This window comes from Nannospalax galili, unplaced genomic scaffold (genome assembly GCF_000622305.1).
Source record: "Nannospalax galili isolate Female #2095 unplaced genomic scaffold, S.galili_v1.0 scaffold120, whole genome shotgun sequence".
Classification (NCBI taxonomy): domain Eukaryota; kingdom Metazoa; phylum Chordata; class Mammalia; order Rodentia; family Spalacidae; genus Nannospalax; species Nannospalax galili.
In genome coordinates, this window is record NW_008350324.1 from 541,607 (window position 1) to 565,698 (window position 24,092).

The window sequence follows — 24,092 nt, forward strand, 5'->3', positions numbered from 1 at the left end:
TAATGGCTGCTGGATGTTGTCACAAGTGGGCTGATGGGTGAAAAGAACAGACTCTAGCAAATCAATAAGGCCCTGTGGTTTCTCAGAGAATTTGGCCATTTGCAGTTTCCAATTGTAGAGGTCACTGGTGGTGAATGGCCAATATTGCATTTGTTGGTCTCCTGCCTCATTAAGGGGTCCCACTGTCCTTAAGGGAAGGACGGTGGAGTCTGCCACTGCTTGCAGCTGTCTTCTCTGGATCCTCCTCCGAGTCTGGGGGGGGGTCATCCCTAGGGGCTTGGGCTGCCTCAGCCTCTCCTGGGGGCTCTAAACACTTTGGTAGTGCCAGCGGTGTGGGCAGATATGGGGAAGGCTCAGGCAGAAGTTCTTCCTCCATTCCGCCCTGGAGGACAGGATAAAGTGGGGCGGACGGTTTAGTTTCACTTTTTTGCCGTTCGTCCTCGTGCAGGGCGAGGATGGCTGTCTTTGAACCTTGCAGCGGTAAAAATGGTTTGAGCCATTTGGAGGGCTCGTCAACCAGGGCCTGCCAGGTTGCAATATAAGGAACCTGGTTGGGATGTCCTGACTGCCCGAAAATAATATTTTTAACCTTGAAAATAGTGGGGAGGTCAAACATTCCCCCTTCTGGCCATCCAGTGTCAAAGGTTGGCCATTCATTCCTGCAAAGGACAAAGAGTCTGCCCTTTTTGACTTCCAGCCCTTGTCCTCTAGCCTTCTTTTTAAAGTCAGAAAAATGATCCTGAAAAAGACTCAAAGGTGTTACTTGACTTTGTCCCATGTCCTCAGCTAAGTAAATCACAAATAACACAAAGACACACACTGACAAAACTATACTTCCTGGTGCCTTAAACAAGAACTGAAAGTGGGTGTCGGTCTCTTGCCACTCCACAGGCATGAGTCGCCTTTCCCTTCCAAAGTTACAAGTGGGATCCAATCCCTATCAGGTGGGTCCAGGACGTCTCCTGAGTCCCATGGCCTGGGGTCTTCCAGTGCATCCACCTAGACCGCCAACAGGCTAACAAGGTAACTGGGCCCAAAACCAAGTGTGCACACACAAATAAGAGGACAAATGCATTTACCGGCCAGACCAGGCTTAATACCTTCAGGGGTCCTGTGGGGGGCGGGGCTTGGGGATCCCGGATGAGCCTCCAATTGTTGCACCCCGATCCTGTGACCCCCAATGACCACCAAGGAGTCCGGAGAGCATGCAAAAGCAAAGAGCCTTTATTCGGGCTTAAGCTCAGGCCCTCAGATTTCACTGATGCAGTGGATCTGTACTGAGAGCCCCGATCTAGGATGGGGTAGGTTTTTATAAAGAAGTTTCACAGAAGCCTGTGCTCACCAAGCATCTTTTAAAATGATTGGATGGTCCTATGCCCTGAGTACGGGGAGGATTCTTATTGGTAGGGGCTGTCTTTAGGGCATTGGAATGTGCTGACTGTTATCTGTGGGGCCAAAAGTTTCTGTTTTTACCTTCTAAGGCTGCTATATGTCTGGACTTACTTGATCTATAGCTTTCCGGGATGGGGGTGGTAACTGAAGATTACAACATGCCTGGGCATGTCCAGGCTTGCCTGAAACAGCTAGTCAAAATGGAGTTAGTGCCGCCTAAGCCAAGCAAATTACAGAAGCAGAAAGAAGCAGTTAGATGAGTCAGGGTCTCACACTGCCTTGGAGGAATCTGATAAGGAGTACTTGGTTAGAAATGATTTCAAGTCAACCCGTGGAATCCCTGCCTGGGGTGACAGGATGTAGGGAGGGGCCCCACTGTCCTTCTCAGCATGCCAACTCTGAGTGCCCTGCGGATGGGGCCCCTCCCACTTATTTCTCTGTTGCTCCAGTTCTGATACACACTGTTGGCTGGCCCAGCAGGCAGGTCTCAAGTGACTGTGATGGGTGGGATCCTGAGTGAGACTGCAGAATGGGAGGATCAGGGACCAGGGAAGAACACATCTCAAGATGTCTTTGTTCAGTGTCCTGGGCTACGGCTGAGCCTTACCATGTGACAAGTCACTGTTGCTACCTATGGTTCCACAGTGAGCTAGAGATCTCGCCTCTCAGATGGCTGGCTGTGGCCTTGTAATGTTCCCTCTCCATACACATGAGACCAGAGAGGGTGAATGTTACCTAAGAGTCCAACAGCACTGGGCCAGTCAGGGGTGGGAAAGGCAGCATGTCTCAGTCTTGAGGGGCCAGAACACCCAACTTCTGGCCTCTTTGCAGCAAAATCAGACCAGCCCTAGGAAGAGAGATACAGAAAGGCCACAGAGAGTCATTCCTCCTCCTCACCCATACTTCACTGAGCTCTGCAGCAGTGTTGGGCTGGAGGAAGGAGGACAGACATGAATTATTGAAAGCTAAGATCCAGGGCTAGGGAGACTGCTCAATGGATAAAGTGCTTCCTGCACAAACAGGACACACGTTTGCATCTGCAGCACCCATGTAAAAAGCCAAGCACAACCCCATGAGTCTGTAACTCAGTGCTGGGGAGGTGGAGTCAGTTGAGTCCCTCGAGCTCATTGGCTAGCCAGCTTAGTCAAATTGGAGAGCTCCAGGCTCAGTGAAAGACCATCTCAAAAAGTGAGGGAGGGAGGGAAGGAGGAAGACACCAAATGTCAACCTCTGGCCTCCATGTGCACTTGCACCTCTCCACAACACACACACACACGCACACACACACACACGCAACACACACACACACACACACACACACGCGCGCACACTCACACTCACACGCACACACACACACACACACACACCCCACACCCCACACCCCACATACACATATATACCACACACACTGTCACACACAGAGACACCACATACTCTCACACACACATACATACACATAAACACACATCACACATACACCATACACACTCTCACACACACACATATATACTACACACACACACATCACATACACATAAACACTACCATAGTCATACACACAATCACACCACACAAACACACTGTGCAAGCACACCACATCACACACACTCATACATACATATACCGCACATACACACCACACACATACCACGCATACATATACCACACACATACCTCACACATACATATACCACATACACATACACCACATCACACACTCACATTTCACACATACCACACACAGAGATCACACACCACACATACCACACTCATACACACATTCACACATACCACACACAAACACCACACATACTCATACAACACACACACACACACACGCGCGCACACTCACACTCACACGCACACACACACACACACACACACCCCACACCCCACACCCCACATACACATATATACCACACACTCTCATGCACATACATGCACACTACACACATACATATATACTCCCCACACACCCCACATACACATATATGCCACACACACTGTCACACACAGAGACACCACATACTCTCACACACACATACATACACATAAACACACATCACACATACACCATACACACTCTCACACACACACATATATACTACACACACACATCACATACACATAAACACTACCATAGTCATACACACAATCACACCACACAAACACACTGTGCAAGCACACCACATCACACACACTCATACATACATATACCACACATACACACCACACACATACCACGCATACATATACCACACACATACCTCACACATACATATACCACATACACATACACCACATCACACACCCACATTTCACACATACCACACACAGAGATCACACACCACACATACCACACTCATACACACATTCACACATACCACACACAAACACCACACATACTCATACAACACACACACACACACACACGCGCGCACACTCACACTCACAGCCAAGCCCCACTCTCTGGGAACCTGGCCTCCAGCTCTGCCCACCTACTGCCCTCTTTTTTCTGTCAAGCTAGGGTGTGCATCTTCCCCAAGGAAGCCCTTCCTTCATGCAGTTCTGAACTCTTCATTCCCTGATGCATGCTGGGTTGAGCAGGTGACAAACAGCTGGCATTTCCCATTTTTATAAGCAGCTAACCTGACATTTTTTTATTATTAACTCCCCAGAGTTCTGAGGTTTAATATCTCGATGTTAAATTCATGGAGACTTGGAAGTTAGAGATTGCCTGAGGCCAGAATTTGATGGGGTATACGACTTGTCACTCGAAATATGATTTATTTGCTCAGGGGAGGGGGAAGAGCATGGGACAATTAAGTGGAATTTGAGTGTTGGGACGTGAGGGTGGGGAGCTGGCTGCTGAGAGTCAAGTGAGCAGCGGATGGTTGTAAATCTCACTGACATCCTAAGTGTTTTAAAAATAACAGTTGATTTTAAAACCACTGCCTTGAGAGCTCAAATCCGTCAGAGCCTGGTACCCTTTCTACCTGGTGGTATCCTTCAGTTAGAGGGGCAGATCAAACACTGGGACATGCTCTTTGGAATCTGGCCATACAGTCTTTACTGCACTACTCAAGCACCCTGCATGGAGTCCTACCTCAGGGCCTTTGCACTGGCTAGACCTGAAGCTCGAACTCTATCCCTAGATTTCTACACTCCTGGCTTCTTCATGAAGCTCTCAATAGCAAAGTGACCTCCCCAAAGTTGCGTTCTGTGAGGTAAGGACAACACCACCTGAGCTCTATCCCCAACCCTAGAGATGATTTTATGAATGATCATAGGAATTGCTGTTCAATGAGTGCATACCCTGACCAGACAATGCACCCACCTACATGGTCTTACTTTGGTCTCACGTGAAATTGTACTTACTGCAAACTGTATTAGTATCTTATCGTTGCTATAACAAGTGACCAGAAACATACAGATTGAAAAAATGAAAATGTATTCAGGAAGTCAGATGTCCAAATTGAACTTGCTGAGTTACAATCCCAGTGTGGACAGGGCTGTGTTCACCCTGAAGGTGCCAGGGGAGAACCCTTCCATTGCTTCTCAGCCTTCTCGAAGCCCCCAAAGTCCTCTTCCTATATTTTCAGAGCCTGTGCTGGTGTTCGAGTCTCATGGTCTGTCACCCTGCCCTCTTCTGCTCTCAGAGCCCCCTCTGCCTCTGATTTCTGTCTTTCCCTTGGTGCTACCTGGGTACCCACGGTTAGCCCATCACTTTTGCTTGTACTGATCACATCTGCAAAGTCCTTTTGCCATGGAAGGCACTTACAAGGGCAGTGTGGGCTGGGGACCACGTATCAGCTTTTGAAGTGTCTCTGGTTAACACTGCTCCCACACTCCCATCCTTCCTTCCTGCTCTGGGTCCCTGGGTGTGGAGTGAGAAATTCTGTCCTGGCCACAGTTTGGGTCAAGTAAGCCCACTTGAACAGAGGCCCTTAGGGTTAACTCTGCCAGGTAGGTGTGTCTCATTTCTGACAAGCCTCTTATAAGCTAGTTCACAATATAGATCTTTCACCCCAGGACCATCTTGTCCAAAGACTTGCTGTGCTTCTTGGGTATGGGGTTCAAGGGCAGCTGCCTGAGGCCAAGGTGGGTGGCCTGCAGTGAGGAGGGAAGAGCTCTAGTCTTTGTGCCTCTTTTTAGAGAAGCACAATTTTGTTGCTACAATTTTGTTTCCAATCGGGATGTATACATATTTGAATGTGTGTGTGTGTGTGTGTGTGTGTGTGTGTGTGTGCGTGCGTGCGTGCGTGTGTGTGTGTGTGTGTGTGTGTGTGTACGAGTGCATGCATGACCCAGGTATATCCTGAGCCACTGAGACACCTTCTCATGACCTCCACATTCTGCTCCCAGGACAGCAAACAGGCTCATTAATGTCCATTGTGGTAGGACATCACAGCTGCTGTTTGCTGAAGTTCTGTTTGCGCCAGAGTTCCAGAGGAAGATGCTACAGGGCAGGAGACTTGTTCCTGGACCATAAATGCCAGTTCCTGGTTCCAGTGCCAGCTCTGCGCACATAGTTGAAGATGAAGTCAACAGCTAGGAGGGATGTCAGCACAGATGCTCACTGCAGCATGGTTCACAGTGGCTGAGGCATGAGTGCTGGGTGCTGTCACCTGGGAAGAGAGTTTCCAAAAGAGACTGTCTGTATCAGGTATGCCTGTGGGCATATCTATGGGAAACTGTGCTGATGGTTAATTGAATTGGAGAGAGCCATTTTGAATGCGGACAGCACCATTTCATGGGCTGGGCCCTGGACCCCCAGGAGTATAGAAAGCTAGTGGAGTGGCAAGCAAGCAAGGATGAGGGTGTGTTTATTTTCTTTCTGCTCTTGATTACGGTGTAATGTGACCTGCTTCATGTCCTCGCTGACTGACTGCCCCTTGGTGGTGGGTTGGGACCCTTCCTCCCTGATGGTCAGAGTGTTCGTCACAGCAACAGAAATGAAACTGAGTGTCACGGGACCAGCCTTCACTGGTGAACAAACAGATCGTGAAGGTGGTGTCTGCTGCATACACAAAGATGCTCGTGAGCTTCTAAGAGTCTTCCACTTGCAGCACCACAGATAAGTACAGAGGACATCGTGTCAGTGGAATAAGGCAGACACCAGAGATGAATGCTGCCTGATCTCACATGTGGGGTCTTTAAAAAGCAAACTCAAGCAGGCCTGGCAATGGACACTCAATAGCAGCACCCAAGAGACAAAGCAGGAGGACCTAGAGTCCCAGGCCAGCCTGGGCCGTACATAGAGACCTTTCCTCAGAAGCCAAAGACAGGGGACTGGAAAGGCAGCTCAGTGATTAAGAGCACTGGCTGCTCTCCCAGAGGACCCAGGTTCAATTCCCACCACCCACATGGTAGCTCTGTTGCCCTCTTCTAGCCTTCAAGGGCACTACACACATACCAGTATGCATACAGGTCATCAGAACATTTGTACAAAAAAATTCATTAAAAAAAAACCCCCAAAGGCTGGTGGCTCAGCAGTTAAGAGCACTAGCTGCTCCTGCAGAGGACACAAATTTGGTTCCCAACACCTACATGGCAACCAACAACCATTCTTAACTCCAGGGGATCTGACACCCTCTTCTGGCCTCCACAGGTATTGCATGACACAAGTGCACTTACATACATGCAGGCAAAACACTCAGACACATAAAATAAAAATAAATTTAAAAAATTAAAAACAAAGGCTGAAGATGTAGCTTAGAGGCAGAACACGTACCTAGCATTCAAAACATCCAAACTTGGAGCTCTACAGCAATAGAAACATGTCAAACTGATGTAAATGTATAGTGAAGTTAAGTTTGCCAGAGACTAGGGGCAGGCAGAGGAACTGGGGACACATTGGTCTAATTGTACAAAATTTCAGTTAGGAGAAATCAATTCAAGACATCCATTGTCTAGCATGGTAACTGGAGTCACTACATTCATGTACTCAACCACTAAGGATAGAATTTTTTCTCATCCTATAAATTAGTATTTGGGGAAATGCATATGCTAATCAGCTTGATTTAACCATACCACAATGCACCCATTCATCAAAAATATATTGTATACAATAAATACATGTAATTTTTAACTTTTCAATTGAAAATAATCATCTCAGCTGGACCTAGTGCAGGCCTATAATCTGAGCTATTCAAGAGGCTAAAGCAGGAAGGCAGGAAGTTCAAGACATGTCTGGGCTACAGAGGGAGTCCAAGGTCAACCTGTGCAATTTAGTGAGAGCCAGTCTCAAAAAGTCAAAAAAAGGCAAGGAATGAGGACACAGCTCAGTGGCAGGGTACTTGTCTAACATACCCGAGTCCATGGGTTCCATCGCCAGTAGCTACGCAACCAAATCCTCTCTACTTACTCTCTCTGACCCTCAGCGTCATCCTCAAAGATGAACTGAAAACAGACAGCAGTGACTCGAGATGCCCTCAGTCTGAACATGCTCTGTTTTATATGTTCCCAAGAAAGGCAGCTCCGATGACACTCTGCTCCATGAATCAATGCGATGAATCAATGGAAGATACTCTCTGCCTTCTGAGATGTTAAAGCATGAGTGTCCCTCTTAGAGTCTTTGAAACACACTGGGAATACCTTGTACTGTAGGCAGTGTCTGGCGCATAGAAAGCCCATGGTAGGTGTTAATTCCATCTTACCCTGGGCTGCTGTCTCTTCCTGAAGTCACACAGGTAGCAGCAAAGAGAGGCTGAGATTTGGGCACCGTTTGTGTCTTCTGTCCCTCAGGTGTACTGCCCTCCTAATGGCCGAGAATCATTTCCAGTAAGTGGGTACCTGCTCAGTGGAAGAGAAGGCAGAAGTGTGTGCATGTGTGTTGATGTTTGTGCATGTGTGTTGACATCATGGGTGTATGTGAGATGGTCCTTCCTACTCTAGGTCTCCATATCTGGTCTTGTAAAATATGATGATGAACCCCTGTAGGGTTCAAGGGGATTCACAAAAGTCACACTGTCCAGGGCATATGCTCAATAAACCCATATTTTCTCCCTTTCCATCCCAGAAGTGGCTGTTAGGACCCCATTGTCAGCTGAAGACCCTCCAAGCTTGGAACTGTGTCCCTGGGCTTTTGAACTGACTAGACTATTCTAGCCTCCTAACCATCCCGGACCCCTCCCTACTCTTCCTTATAGCTGAGCCTTTATTTTTTGCCTATTTCTACCTTAGCCCCCAGTAGACACTTGAATGAGCACAGCCTGGAGCCCCACATTTTCTCCAGATACCTTGGGTGTCTGTGTGGGTTTCAATTTTCTTTTAAATTTTACCACCATGGATCAATGGTTCAGAAAAAAGCAAAATCATACACAGACATGCACAGATACACACAGAGACACATAGGTGCATAGGCACACACAGAAAAACCACACATACAGGTACACACACATACATGCACACACACAGACACATACAGATACACAAAAGACGTACAAAACACATAGGCACACACAGATACACACACAGACATAGACACACAGATACCCAGAGACATCCCTCAGACACACAAAGACAGAGACACACACAGACATATAGGCACACACAGCTACACACAAAACCACATAGACACACACACACACACACACACACAGGCAGGCAGACAGACACAGACACTGCTGTTGCTTTGATGGCTTCTACACACAGGTGTTTTGGAGTTTGCAGTTGACATCAGTAGACTCTTCCAGAAGTCTTGTGAGAATAGCTTCCCCACTGTCTGAGCTCCACCCCTGCCTGCTTTGTGCTGTCAGCAGTGGTCCATGTATTTTTAAAAATATTTTATGTATTATTTTTATTTTATGTGTATGTGTGTATTGTCTGTGTATAGGTAAGTTCACCCATGTCATGCAATGTCTGAAGAAGACAGAAGAGGTCACTGGAATTCCTGAAACTGGAGTTACGGACAGTTGTTAGCTGGCATGTGTGTGGGTGCTGGGATTCAAACCCCAGTCTCCTGCAAGAACAGCCAGTGTTCTTAACCGCTGAGCCATCTCTTCAGCCCTGTGGTCCATGTATTTTATGCAGTGTGATGTGATGGTATTTTGTTCTGTCCAGTTTGTTGATGAACATGGGTTGTGTCTTAGTTCCCACTGCTATAACAAAGTACCATGAACTAGGTAGTTTATAAACAATAGAAAGTTTTTCTCAGACTTCTGGAAACTGAAGTCTGAGACCAAGAGGCCAGCACGACCTGCATGAACTCTCTGGGGTCCCTTTCCCAAGGGCACTAATTCCATCCTTCAGGGTCTTCTCTCATTGTCCAATTACCTCTGTTGGCTCTCACCCCCATAGCATCTCTCTGGGGGCTAAGAATCAGGGGTGAAGTTATTTAGATTCTTGGGCTTGCTCCCAATTTGGGACTAGGGCCCAAGCATTGCTGTTAACATTTTATTACAAAGTGCGCGTCTGTGTGAACATGTCTGTCTGCTGGATATGTGTTCAGTGGGGGAACTGCCAGCTGTGAGTTATCTGTGTATTTTGCATTTGAAGATGAGTCAAACCACAGTTGCACCAATATACACCTGAGCAGTGAGTGTAGGCTGTCCCAGCAGCCCCGACAGCACAGCACAGTGAGGGGGCAAGCAGAGACCTTGCCAGCTGTGACTGGAAGGAATATGAACAGAGATGGGGCTTCATGTGGTCACACTGGGAGCTTTGGAGCCTGTCGTAATTATTCACTCCACTGTGTGCAGTGAGGAGGGCTCTGCCCCATAATGAGTGTAGGTGGCCGTTCAAGAACAAGGTATCCAGGGGAGAGAATCCACCCACAGTCTTCCATCTCGAATACTTAAATGTCAACGGAGCGTAATTGGCTGCTCAGCCCATCCTTCCTCCACCTCTGCTACAGAGGCTCAGCAAACATGCTGCTGTGCCAGCATGGAGCGGGGCAGCCTTGAGTCATCTTGGGCTGTCTCCTGCCGACTAGCTAGGTAACCTTGGGCAGGTGAATCAGAATGCCTGTGCATCAGATGCTCTGAGAATCTCACCTTGGACAGGTAAAGAAAAGAATCTTCATCAAAGTTCTTGGGTGGCTTGAGGTAGCATTTGGGATGGTATGTGGATGGATGGATGGATGGATGGATGGATGGATGGATGGATGATGATAAATGGATGAATGGTTGATGGTTGATTGGTTGATGGATGACAGATGGATATTGGACAGATGGATGGATAGATTATGGATGATGGATGGATTATGAATCTTTGATGAATGATGGATAAATAATGAATAATGGACACATGGATGGATGGGTGGGTAGATGATGGATGATAAATGGATGAATTATAGATAGATGATGAATGGATGATGGACAGATGGATGAATGATGAATGGATGGATGGATAATGGATGGATGATGGACAAATGGATGAATGATGAATGGATGGATGGATAATGGATGGATGATGGACAGTTGATGGATAATGGATAGATAATGGATGACAGACAGATGGTAGATGAATGGGTGAATAGATGATGGATAATAAATGGATGAATTATAGATGATGGATGGATGACAGATGGATGATGGAAAGATTGATGAATGGATGATGGATGGATGGGTGGGTGGATGAATGGACACACTAGAGAGATAAACTGGTAGGCAGATGGGTAGACAGGTGATGTATGAATAAAAATATTATTTCTCTGTTTGTACAAGTGTGTGCATTTGCCATTTATTGATCATAAAAGCCATAAGCACCTACTATGCATTAGGCAGGGAGAGGTGCCCATACCTTTACACACCTGGGTTCATGTGATTTTCCTCACAGCCTGGTGAGGCAGGAATCTGTCTACCCCACTTTATAGACAATGACACAGAGGCTTCACACAGCCACTACAGGGCAGATCAGGAGCCTAGCTCTGTAGAGTCTGACCTTTGTCCCCTAACCAACAGGCTAGCATCAGGCTGCACACTATCTCCTTCAGTCCTTATACTAACCTATAAGATAGGTTTCCTCTAATAAATGAGGAAACTAAGGCCCAAAGAGGTTAATTAACCAAAGACACGCAGTAAGCAAGAAGGAAAACCAGGATTCAAACTGAGATCCCTCTGATTCCAGAGTTCTCATTTTTTTTTTACCCCAGGAATACAACTTCAGCCAAGTAGCTTAGCATGAAACAAAAGCCCACTCTTCTGCAAATAAACCCCCACCCTAGACTCTGTTAGCAAGCCCAATAAACTCATTAGGATTTTCCAAAATAAATACTAAATGAAATAAGCGCCGTGTTCAGAAGGCTTTAGCAATAAAATAAATTAAAAGAAATGTATTCAAGCTGTTATTTTATGGAGATGAAAAATTAATTTTCGTAATGATCCCATGCTTCTCTCAGCCAACATTGGCTTCTAGGGTCTGGGGATGCCCCGGTGGATACACAGTTCCTTCCTTCCTTCCTTCCTTCCTTTCTTCCTTCCTTCATTCCGAGACCGCTCACAGCACCTGCTTTGTGTACCAGGACTTGGGCTCACTGAGGAGGGTGGGATGGATGAACAGACAGGCTGCTGAGTGAGGTGTTACCGCTGCTGTGCAAGGTGCTCTTTCATCCTGCCATTCATCTTAAATTCCTGGTTCTTGAAATGAACTCAATGAGGCTGAAAAAGGTTTGAGAGCCCTGCTGTCTACACGAGCATCTGGCTGGAGTGGCGGTATTGCTGCTGACACACCCCTGTTGAAAGAACTGAATGCATCTTTTGCTGATGATAGCACACAGCAGCCCTGCCTTTGCAGCTCTTTCATCTCTGTCCCCACCCGTGGGGGACTCCAGCTGGGACAAATGGCAGATGGTGCTGTCTGAGTGGTGTCTGAGGACCCAAAAGTTGTTGGTTTATTCACAACTTTCCTATGAGACCCTGGATGGGAACCAGGCATGGTGGCACATACCTATAATCCCAGCACTTTGGAGGCTGAGGCTGGAGGATCATGAGTTCAAGGCCAGCCCAGGATCCATAAAGAGAGCCTGTCTCAAAAAAGGGAGTGGGGAGGTAGATGTCTTTAATCCCAGTACTCAGGAGGCAGAGACAGGCAGTGCTCAGTGAGATTGAGGCAGGCCTGGTCTACACAGCGAGTTCCAAGCCAACTGGAGATACAGGGAGACCCTGTTTCAAAAAAAAAAAGGAGAGGGGCTAGAGAGAACTCAATCAGTACAGTGCTTGCCTTGTAAGCATGAAGACCTGAGTTCAATCCCCAGAGTCCATGTTAAAAAAATAAAAAGTCACATGGCGATGCATGCTTGTAACCCTAGGAGACAGAGACAGGTGGACTCTAGAACTCATCAGCGAGCCAGTTTAGCTTACTTGGTGCATCTCAGGCCAGTGAGAGATCTTGTCTCAAAAAAAAAAAAAAGATGGTTAGCATCTGAGAAATGACAACCAAAGTTGTCTTCTGGCCTCCACATGTATGTGTACACACATCACAAACATGAATATGCAGTCACGTGCATGTATGCATACACAGACCAGAGAGAGAGAGAGAGAGAGAGAGAGAGAGAGAGAGAGAGAACTGGATCTTGCACAGTAACAAGAGCCTGGCAATCTAAAAGAATCTACAAGGTCTTCCTTGCAGATCTTCACCCAAGAACCAGGTCGGGGGGCCAATCCCAGGCCTATCAACCATCACATTGGCATGAGAGTTATACATATGCCTCATTCCTCCTGGCTTCGGATACCTGCTATGGGCACCTCCACTAACCGCTCCATCTGTCCAGTGAGTGACCTTGCTCTTTTGCTTTGCAGCCTCTGCAAGGGGAGGACACTCTACTCTGTGGTAAGGGATGCCAAGATTGTCCTGGATGTCAACAAAACCAGGCAGATAGCCCAAGAAATTGTGAAGGTACTGTGAGTTCTGGGGCCCTTATCTGAAAAGACCCATCCTCTTCTTTTGATAAGCCCCACAGGGATCCTGAGATTCTGGGTCTGGGTTTAGATCTCAAAGAAATTAGACTTAGCCTAAAAAGTACCAGGTAGCATGTACAAGGATGCTGTTAAGATGCAGCCTTTACAAATGCCATTTCATCTTTGTATTCTGTCTGGCCTCATAGCCATGATCCCTGAATATAGGCAAGAGAGGGTCAGTGGGTACAGACGAGTCACTCTGTTTCTTGTTCAGTGTATAAGTTACTTCTAGGTTACTCTGGCAGGAGCAGCTTAAGGGAGGAGAGACTTATTTTGGCTCATAGTTTCAGTATTGCTGTGAGGAAGGCATGCAAAGCAGCCCAGGTCATGGCAGCAGGGGCATGAGGCAGAAACTTCTCACTTCATAGCAGACCAGGAAGCAGAAAGTGAGACAAAAAATGGCCAAGTACCATACTCTTCAAGGGCCCACCCCCCTACCTCAGCAACCTACTTCCTCCACCTAGGCTCCACCCACCACCCCCAAGTTTCCAGAACCTGCCAAAACAGCATCACTAGCTGGGGACCAAGATTTCAAAACTTGCATCTGTGGGGACATTTCAAATTCAAACCATCACTATTAGGAACTGTTATATCTGGGTCCTTGAATTCCCATGAGCACAAGGCATCTTGTCTTTCTACCGCTGGGGAAACATCAAGTTGGTGATAATTGTTTTGGATGAAAATAAGCAAGAACATCCTGAGTTTCTCATCAGGTATCTTAGTGAGTTGCACCCCAGCTTTTATTTCCCATCAGAAGTGTTAGGACTGAGTTATAAGAAGAAATAAAGATATGACTGTTCACCAAATCAAAATAAACAAAGCAATCTCTAAATGTCTACCCTTGAAGTAGACCTCCAGGAGAGTTTCCTCTGTGTTCTTGATATTGAGTCATAAAAGGTCCCCTGAATAGCTGAGGTCACTCTTCAGGGGTGTGGGCTGAGTAACAGAGGGGTGAGGCTCCTTCAAAGAGGAAATGGATTCATCCTACTCTTTTCCCTCTGAGACGCTTCCCTTCATTTCTTCAGGAAGCAGAGCACCTCTGTGGAGACAACTTTCCAGGGCTCTGAGGGTGACTCGAGGGTCCTGCCTGCTTGCACTCATATACCATCTTGCCCTTCAAGATCCATGGGTGGACCACCCTACATTCTGCTGCCCTTACAGACCTAAGAAAGGGTGATGAGGAAGCACTGGAGTTTTCTCTAATGACCCCCTGTTCCCCTACCTCTTACAGGGCATGGGCTACCTCCACGCCAAGGGGATCCTTCACAAGGACCTCAAATCAAAGAATGTCTTCTATGACAACGGCAAAGTGGTCATCACAGACTTTGGGCTCTTCAGCATTTCCGGGGTGCTACAGGCTGGCAGGTGAGAGATGACAGAAGGGCCCAGAGGGGTTCTTGACAGGTGAGCATCATGGGGTGGAAACTCATCCCAAACGACCTTAGTGACCTAGACTTGGGGTTGATCTTGATGTCACTGAGGGTTGTGGCTAGGCCGCCATGCTAATGGGGGTCCCCAAGGCTCTTATTCTCTGGGGCTCAGCGCCTTGCTCACCTATCCTAAAGATAGTATAAGATCCCACAGATCCCTAAATCCTGCAAAGCTCTTGCCCTGAGCTGGAGGACTTTCCCCCCTTCCTTCAGTACTCAAGAGCCTTAGCTCTGAAGTGTCTTAGAAATTAATCAATCTTAGCTCAGCAGCCAAAGACAGCTAAGAGCAAGGTATTTCAAGTCAGACCACTTGGCCAGACAAAGCTCTGGTATTTAATAGCAGTGTCCGAAGTCAAGGTGAGCAACTTCTCTGAACTTGGGTTTCCTTGTGTGTATGAAAATGCCTCCCTCATGGGGTCCTTTGGAGGATAAAACAGGCAGGCACAGAGCAAGCATCCAGCACTGGTCCTGAGCACATCAAATGCTGGCTGGATAGCCATACTGCCAGTTGCTGTAATTAGCATACATTTGCATATACCTCCCCAGGATCACCCAGGGAATGATTAACATCCTTAAGTAATTAACTCTCAGAGGCCACTCACCCTGGAGCAAGCCCTGTTGAGTTGACCATGTGAGAAGCAGCTTGATCCCAAATAAACAACCTATAACTCAGGTCTGCCCTTGCGGGTTTTAATTTGGAGTGTGCTGTACACACACACACACACACACACACACACACACACACACACAGCACATGTACCCAGAATCCCTGGAAAACCACTGATCTTCTGTTACTATAGTTGTACCATTTTGAAGAGCTCATATTAGTGAAGCTTTACGGCACGTTCTTTATTGTGACTAGCCTCCTTCATTTAATGTAATATTTATGAGTTTTGTTCATCCTGTTACATAGGTACATAGATTTTTGCTTCTTATTGCTGATTAGTATTCCTATGTATGGACATACCACAATATGTTTATTTATGTCCTCTCCACAGGAAGACAGCGCTGTGATTTCTCTCCTTTTTGCTTGTTTCTCCTGCTCTGCATGGTCACCCATTTCTTCAAGGGTCATCCTTCCTGTACTCCCAAGGAATTCTGTCCCTGGTGTGAGAGACCTTGAAATGGAGTCAGAACATCTGAAATTTAGCAAAACTTGATACAACTATTTCTGTGGGATCACCCTTGGTCTCTTTTTCAGATGTCACCCCCACCCAAAAAGGCAGTGCCCAGTTTCCAAAACTATCCATGGCACTAAGATAAGATATGCAGAGGGAAACAAACAAATAGGTCAACAGAAGGTGCCGGGAGAGCAAGACTGAGCAGGGCTCCTCCATCCCTTTGCCCCAACAGCAGCACTTAGGTCCCTGGCTGGCTGTAGGGAGTTACTAACTTCTGTTCCCCAGCACCCTGGGGTCAGTACAGGATGGAGACACAACTGGCAACATCACAAGTACTTGCATGGAGACTTCCTCAAAAACTTAGCTCTCTCCCTCCTGGTGACCTGCTGTCTTAACCTTCTCCTGCCTGTGAACAAATTACCTGATACAGATAACTTAAGGGAGAAAGGATTTATTTTGGTTTATGGTTTCAGGTTTCAGAATGATTGTTCAGCCCCAGGTACCTGGGTAGACATCCTGCAGGCAGAAGCATGTGCAAGAGGCCCATCTTTACTTCTTGACAGACAGGAAGCTGAAAGAAAAGGAAGAGGTGGGGTGAGATACCGCCAAGGAGACCCATACCCAGTGACTTCTCTTCTAGCTAAGTCCTACCCACCTGAACCTCTCCAAATAACACTACCAGCTCGAGACCAAGCCCTCAACACATGACCATTTGGGAGACTAAGCATCCTTTTCTTCAGCTCCTCATGGAGACCCAGGGTGGACTAGGAAGTTAGTTTAGCCAAGTCAAGGTGGTTCTGGCCTTATTGTCCAGACAAGGCACTTCCCCATCTCCTCCCACCTTGGCTGTCAATACAAACCCAGCATGTATCTGGAGAGGTAAGAGAGCCTTAGAACAGTGCCCAAGTAGAAACTCGCATTTCTCAGTTCTCACCAGTAGCCACAAGCAGTTTCCTGTGTTTTCATCCTGCCCCAAATTATGTGCTGTTACCTAACAAACCATCCTCCTGTTTAATACCAACAAGTTATTGTTGCCCATGTGGTCCTGTGAACCGACTTGACTCAGCTAAACTTTGGGGCTAAGGCTGTTTAGGGCAGTAAGATGGAGAGAGTCAAGGTAGAGTCAACCAGAGGCTTCCATGTGCTCACATCCAGGCTGAGGTGGCTGAAACATTCGGGGGCTCGTGGAGTCTGTCTTTTCTCCTGCTGCTCCTCCTCCTGTTCCCATCCTCCTTCCTCTCTATGCCATCTCCCTACACAGCTGCCTTGGGCTTCCTCACACCATGGCAGACTCACAGTACTCAGACTTCCTGTGTAGCAACTGGGCTCTACTAGATTGAGCACCTACCAAACAGAGTGAGCACGCCCAGTGGGCAATGGCAGACTTTCCAGTTACATAGCTTCTGAAATCCTAGAAATAACCATGTGGCCAAAGACAATTCTTCATCCAGTGTGTCCCAGAGGAGACAAAAGGCTGGATGCCCCTGTCTAGAACATTCCTTCTACCATATTCTAATGTCAGTAGGTGACTCAAGGCCAGCAGAGGTAGACCCTCGTGCGAGGGGCAACATGGGCTGTGTGCGTCATCTTTCACATTCTTCAGTCATGGCCAGGCTGGGGACCATGGAGAAGAGATGGGACTCCTCGGGTGTTCATGAATCCCAGGGCTTGACCTTTTTCATAGACATTATTCACGTCCAGTGCTGTTCTGGGACTCTCCCTGCAGGGGTTCAGGCCAGTTTCCTGCTTTCTGTTTGTAAATAGTCATCTCCGGGCTAGAAGTACCCCAAGTTCATGCTGGAACCCCCAGGGCAGCAACAGGAGACAGGAGGAGATACTCCTTGAACATGGGGTGTCCAGGGCCCAGCTGAGCATCCTGGGACTGGATGACAGGAGCTGAGGCAAAGGAGGCAGCACCATAGGTATGGAGGCCAGGAGCTCCAAGTCTGGCTGGGTTCAGCCGGCATAGCCATTAAGAGTTTCCAGGAACCTTGGCCCACTGGGGTTGCTATAACGAACAAGGTTATCAGGGTGGGGTACTGATGCAACACACAAGTATTTTCTCCCTGTTCTGGGGCTGGAAATTCAAAGTCAAGCCTGGCCAACTCAGTTTCTGCAGAGGGTTCTGTTCCAAACCTGTAGGTGGCCACCTTTTCCCTGTATCCTGACATGGCCTTGGCTCTGTCATTCACAGATAGATGGAGGAAGGAAGGAAATGGGAGAAGGAGGAAGAAGGGACAGACAGGAAAAGAACAACAGGCAGAAACCTGATGTCTTTTCCTCTATTTGTCAGTACAACAAATGTGTTGCTTAGACCTCTGGACTTATGGCCTTCTTTCACCTTAGTTACCTCTCTAAAAGCCCTATCTTTAGAAAAAATGGTTGGGGAGATGGCTCAGGAGTTAAAGGCACTTGCTTCCAAGCCTGATGACAGAATTCAGTCCCTGGGAATCACATGGTAGAAGGAGAGAACTGACTCCCCAAAAGTTGTCCTTTGACTTCGAGTTCCATACATGCATACACACACATACACACACACACACACACACACACACATACACACACACACACACAAATAAATGAACTAAACAATTTAAATACACAAAATAAAAATCAATTATTGACATACTCATTGTACCAAATGCTGGGTTTCATTATGACAGTGCCACTCCTTTATGTCATGTATTCTCTGTATTCACCCCATCACCTGTCTTGCCTGTCTCCCTTCCTTCTGGTCCCCTTCCCCAGTATCCCGTTCAAATTTCATACATATAAATTAAATCTCTAGTTATAAGTCCTGCCTTTAGTAACAGCCACATTGAGAGTCAGGGATTTAACATGAATTTTGGAGATACCACAAGACAGATGATAAGTGTCCTTTTTTTATTTTTTGTTTTTATTGAGTACATGTCTGCTTTCTTGAGCCTATAGAATGGGGTGGGGTACTGGCAACATAACCTCATAGCAGAGTTTTGGACTGCTAACCGGCCTAGGATTAATGGGTTCGTTGGGGTCTGGTCCCCTATGGAGGCTGTTTCCCAGGATGCCCTCTGGAGCTTCAGGGAGGGGATCTAGTCTTGTGAGTTTTGAAGAGCTGTGATCTTGAAGATGTGGCTTGTTCAGTCACTTATCATCCAGGACCCTGGGCAGGCGGCTTAGCCAGACTGAGCCTCTGTCCTCACCCACACAGTAGAGATAGATGTTCTGGCATACAGTAGGAACTCAGCAGAGGGAGACCTGCCTGGGCTCATAGCAAAGACGTGGCCAAACAGATCCAGCCTACAGCTACTCTGCCACCCTCAAAAAAAGGTGTCACTTAAGATGCCAGCCCTCCCATGCCAGCTGCATGCAGCCTGTTATTAATCATAATAATAACCATAATGAAGATGATTTGAGCTTCTCATAGGTGGCCCATCACCATGGGAACAGGACACCCCAGGGTGTCTGCACCAGGCCTGGCTTCTAGCCCTCTCCTAGACATGTGCCCATGCTGGCCCCAGGCTGATGGCAATTGTGTGTCTGCCATACCCTCTCCTGTCCCAGTGGCTCACAGTGTTAGCTTCCTACAACAGCCCCCAGCCTCTGTGGGCCTGACCGTTCCAGGGGAAGGTTGGCTAGGCCACCCTAAGCTCCCTCTTCCCAGGGGCCACTTTGGTCTCTAGTCTCAACTACATTCTTGATGGATAGTGTGTGTGTGTGTGTGTGTGTGTGTGTGTGTGTGTGTATACACGTACACATACAGGTAATAATTACATTCAGTAATCATGTGGCTCTGGTAGCTGACATAGCCCTGGGCTATGCACTGTCTCATGCTAATCCTTGCCATAGCTGTCTAAGGTACAAGAAAATGTGCCCGTTTGGTAGATGGAAAACTTGAGATCTGAGTCAGCTTGAGGTCCCACAGCTAATAAGCGACTTATGGGTCCTTAAAGTTCTACAAGTGTCCCTGATTCTAGAAGCAAGATGTTATTCAGCTATGCCAATCCCAGGGTCTGGAAGAGGGGTGTGTGTCGGGGGGTCTGAGTCCTCCTTGCTAGCAGAGGGAATGTTCTACCATGCTCTCTACGTGCAGCACAGGAGCTGAGATGCTGGACACTGGACCACTCTCTTATTTTATAAAAATTGCATCAGTCACTCTCACCACAGGCTATTTTCCTTCCAGAGGTCCAAAGACATTTCTAGTTGCTAGGATGCAGGGGTGCTGTAGCTAGGGTGCAGGGATGCTGCTGGTACCCCTGGGTAGACTGGGAAGACACCAGGATGAGTAAACACTCTCTACAGGGCACAGGACAGCTGTGAGTGATAGACATGTCCACACAGAGACACAGAGTCAGAGAACCCCTGAATTAGAACACATTTTCTGGTGACCATCAGACCCTGCCCTGGGACCAGAATACAGATGTGGACGAATGGCTGTGTGTTGGAGGGGCACCCGTGTGCAGCCCCTGTCCACACCCAGTTATGAGCTGAAACTTCAGAAGCTTCCCAACTCAACCTCATCCCCTCAGCCCCTGACTGGGATCTATCAAAATCCCAGTTCATCCAAATGGGTGATGTATTCTACGTAAGATACTGAGGGAGAAGAAAAACAGCCTAGAGAGCCACAAGTCTAGAATCTTCCTACCCTACTTCCCCCAACTAGTAAATGCATTCATTACTGTAGAACCCTGAACCCCCAAACTCCTAGAGCTTTGCTCAGGTCATTTTCCTCTGCCCAGGTTTCCTGACAGTGTGGTGTGGGAGTGGATTTTACGGAGGGTATGAACAAGCACTTTCCATCTATTTTTTACTGTGTGTTGGAAAAATACTAGTTCCTATTTATGGCTAAAAAGTGACTTATTAGAATACATTTGTTTTAAAAATGCAATCTTAGTAAATCATTGTCTAGATATGGGCCACCAGCCCAGATCTACTAGACACTGTTCCTCAAGGGTTTCAGACTGATGAAAATCATGATGACAGAGTATGATGAGTACCCTGGAGAGACCACTACATCACACCTCACATTGAGCAGAAGCCCAGCTAGAAGAGGTATAGCATGCAACCAGCCCCAGGCCCCTGCAGAAATGGTCGGGGAGACGTAGTCTTCCCACCCTCAGTCTTGATCCATTGTATGTTTCTCTTTCGCTCACATCCCCTGACTAGCAGGCCCTTCCCTAGGAGTCCTTAGTCGGGAAAAACCTTAAGGATGTCTGTCTAGAGGTCAGTCTCCAGTGGAAGGGGACAACTGAAGACTTGTGAGGTATAGAAACAAGCCAGCCTCCCTCCTCTTCTAGAAATTTATCCTAGGGGACAATGAAACAGGTGGTTAAGGGAGATGTCCACAGCGTTTACCCAAAGCTGTTCATTGCATTGTTGTCTGTGTCGGAAGGAGGAGCCAACCCAGGCCCAGTGGCATCGGAGTGGTCCTTTACATTTTAGTACATGGGATGCATGTTGGGTTCCTATGTAGTGTTCTTTAGCTTTCTAGAACACTTCTCTAAGGACTGCCCTGCATCTTTGACTTACCTTTCCCTTCTGTTTAGATATTCTTGTTCATAGGACTGAATCCTCTGCCACGTAGATCTTAGCTCAAATTCTCCTCAGCTTGGACACAGGCCTCTGTTTTAACTCTTTGTGTAACATTTACCTGGCTTTTTTTTTTTTATTATTTGATTCATTTGTCATCTCCCGCCAAGCACAAGGAGAGGTTCCTTCTTGGTCTTGTTCACTATTGTGTATCTGGAACCAAGAATCTACTAGGATGGACTGTTTGGGGGATTTGGGGTTATAATCTGTGAGGTTTTGTGTATTTCCCCAGTGGTTATGATTGGATATTTGCCAGCGGTGTCCCAGCAAGCTTAGACTGCAGAGTGCAGTTCACAAGAATAAGAACGGGCCATTCTCATGCATGACAATGGATGAGAAACTCCTTGTTTCTCAGCCTGGCCTGTACCCAGGCTGTGGATCTAAGGATGACCTGGGCCACTCTCCCAGTAGCCCTCTTCCTGCTCCACCCACTGGGTCTCAGCTTCACATGGTAGTTCAGTCAGTACTCGCTGAAGAAGGCGGGAAGCCATTAGAGGTGGCTGTGGGCCTTGGGGGTCAGTGCTGGGAGGCCCATTCTCCCCATGCTGTGAAACAGACTCACCCTGGGCTTTGCCTCTCCAGGCGGGAGGACAAACTGCGTATCCAGAATGGCTGGTTGTGTCACCTGGCTCCTGAGATCATCCGCCAGCTGTCCCCCGACACAGAGGAGGACAAACTTCCCTTCTCCAAGCACTCAGACGTCTTTGCACTTGGGTAAGTGGGCCACACCCTGGCCTTCTACAGCCACAGCCTGGGTACAGGTCATTGCCCAGGGTGCCTTCAGAAGGACCATGGCATGTGTTGGTGGGGGCAGGATGACAGGATTTCCGAGTGAGCCTGGGGGGAGGATCCAAGTAGAGTGTAGTAGAGAAATGACCCTAACACACTTGTAAGCCTGGTTTCTGACTGCTTATGTGCCTATGACAATTTACCCAATTCACTCATTCTTCCTATATGGCAGAACCATTCCAGATACTGAGAGTATAAAATTTAGTCTTAGGCTGGGTGGGATGGTGCATGCCTTTAATCCTGGCACTTGAGATGTAAAAGCAGGCAGAGCTCTATAAGTTCCAGGCCAGCCTGGTCTACATAGCAAGTTGCAGGCCAGCCAGGGTTACATAGTAAGACCGTCTCAAACTAAGAAACAAACAAACAAAAACCAAGATTTAATCTTGTATTGGTCACCTATTACTACGTAACAAATTAGCTAGAAAGGCAGTCTCCTGTGGAAGCATACCCGCCACCCTCACTGGCAGCCCCCAACCGGACATCTCAGGAAGATCTCAATTCTCAGAGCCTGTAGCTTGGGCCCATTGCAAAGCCATCACTTGCTCTAACTAGTTAATGCCCAAACCTTGAAGTAGTTAGATATCATTATCTGGAACCAAATTGTAGTAATTAAGTTGGTATATTTTAGTGTAAATTTAGTGAAAGAAAAAAATGTAATTAACAAAATGTACCAAAGTAAGTAACTGGTTTCCCACAAGAGTTTTCATCTATAACCATTTTTTTAACCTCAAAGTGAAATGTTCTCTTAAAAGTTGGGTTAGGAAGGAAGCTTTAATGAGGGTTTTATTGGGGACACTGTTGAATTGTGAAGGACCTACACTCCTAGACTCCTACCAATTACCTGCATCCTGTTGCCTGGGAACCTCACGCTCAAGAATGACTTAGACCAGAAAGAAACTTTTAGACGTGTGCTGAACTTTCTATGTGCTTGCCACCACATGAACTCCACAAACACCTTTCTAAGAGGGACCCTGCTGTCCAGAATCAACAGATGAGAATCACAGCCAGATAACTCTGACTCCGTGTGCGGCAACTGGTGGTGGAGCTGAGATCCAGACCCGTGCAGCATCCTAATTCTGTGGCTGGGGATTTGAACCTGCAGCCCCCAGACCTGGGAGTGAGTCACACTCAAAGCCTCACTTCTCTCTACTGCAGATCAAGTTTAAATAGAACCCATGCAAGAGCTGGGGAGATGGTTCAGTCCTAAAGTGCTTGTTGTGCAAGCATGAAGACCTGAGTTTGGTTCCCAGAACCCACAGAATCCCGGGCGTAGTGGTGCGTGCCTTTAATCACAGCACCTGGAAGGCAGAGGCAGGTGGATACCTGTGAGATCGAGGCCAGTCTGGTCTACATAACCAGTTCCAGACCAACTGGGGCTACAGGGAGACCCTGTCTCAAAAAAAAAAGGTGAATAGCACTTGAGGCACAACACCTGAGGTTGACCACTGGCCTCCACATCAGGTGCACACAGTTGTATAAGCTCCAGCACACATTTACATGTACCCACATGAACATACATACAAAGAAAGAGAGAGAGAGAATAAGGAAGAGATGGAGAGAGGAAAGAAAGAAGAAAGAAAATCAGTGAGCTGGAATCGCCCTGAGTGGAGGGATAAGAACTTGTGTCTTTCCTTCAAAGACTAGTGAAGGGGATGCTCTGGGTCACTTGGTTTGCATTTGGTTTGCACTCCTTGGCAAGTCTCTTCCTATCTGTACAGTCAGCCAGATTGAGCAGGTTCTGGCCCAGCAGGGTCCTGAAGACACCAAGTCATCAGAATCATAAACACTAAGGACTGGGCACGCCTCTCAACATATTGTCCTTGCTTAGGATGTACCACGCCCTGGGTTTTATCCCCAGCACCTCAGAACCAAACCAAACCCAGTGTTCCTCC

General features: G+C 47.3%; 1 protein-coding gene across 2 annotated transcripts in view; it reads left to right on the plus strand.

Annotated features, from left to right (window-relative positions):
* Window positions 1-24,092, plus strand: part of Ksr2 (kinase suppressor of ras 2) — a 443,310-nt gene that overhangs the window by 400,538 nt on the left and 18,680 nt on the right. For both annotated transcript variants that reach the window (XM_008847447.1, XM_008847448.1), the window contains exons 15-17: window positions 13,134-13,230; window positions 14,524-14,657; window positions 21,994-22,125. In XM_008847447.1, coding sequence (XP_008845669.1) covers window positions 13,134-13,230; window positions 14,524-14,657; window positions 21,994-22,125 — 363 coding nt within the window. The remainder of the gene's footprint in view (window positions 1-13,133; window positions 13,231-14,523; window positions 14,658-21,993; window positions 22,126-24,092) is intronic.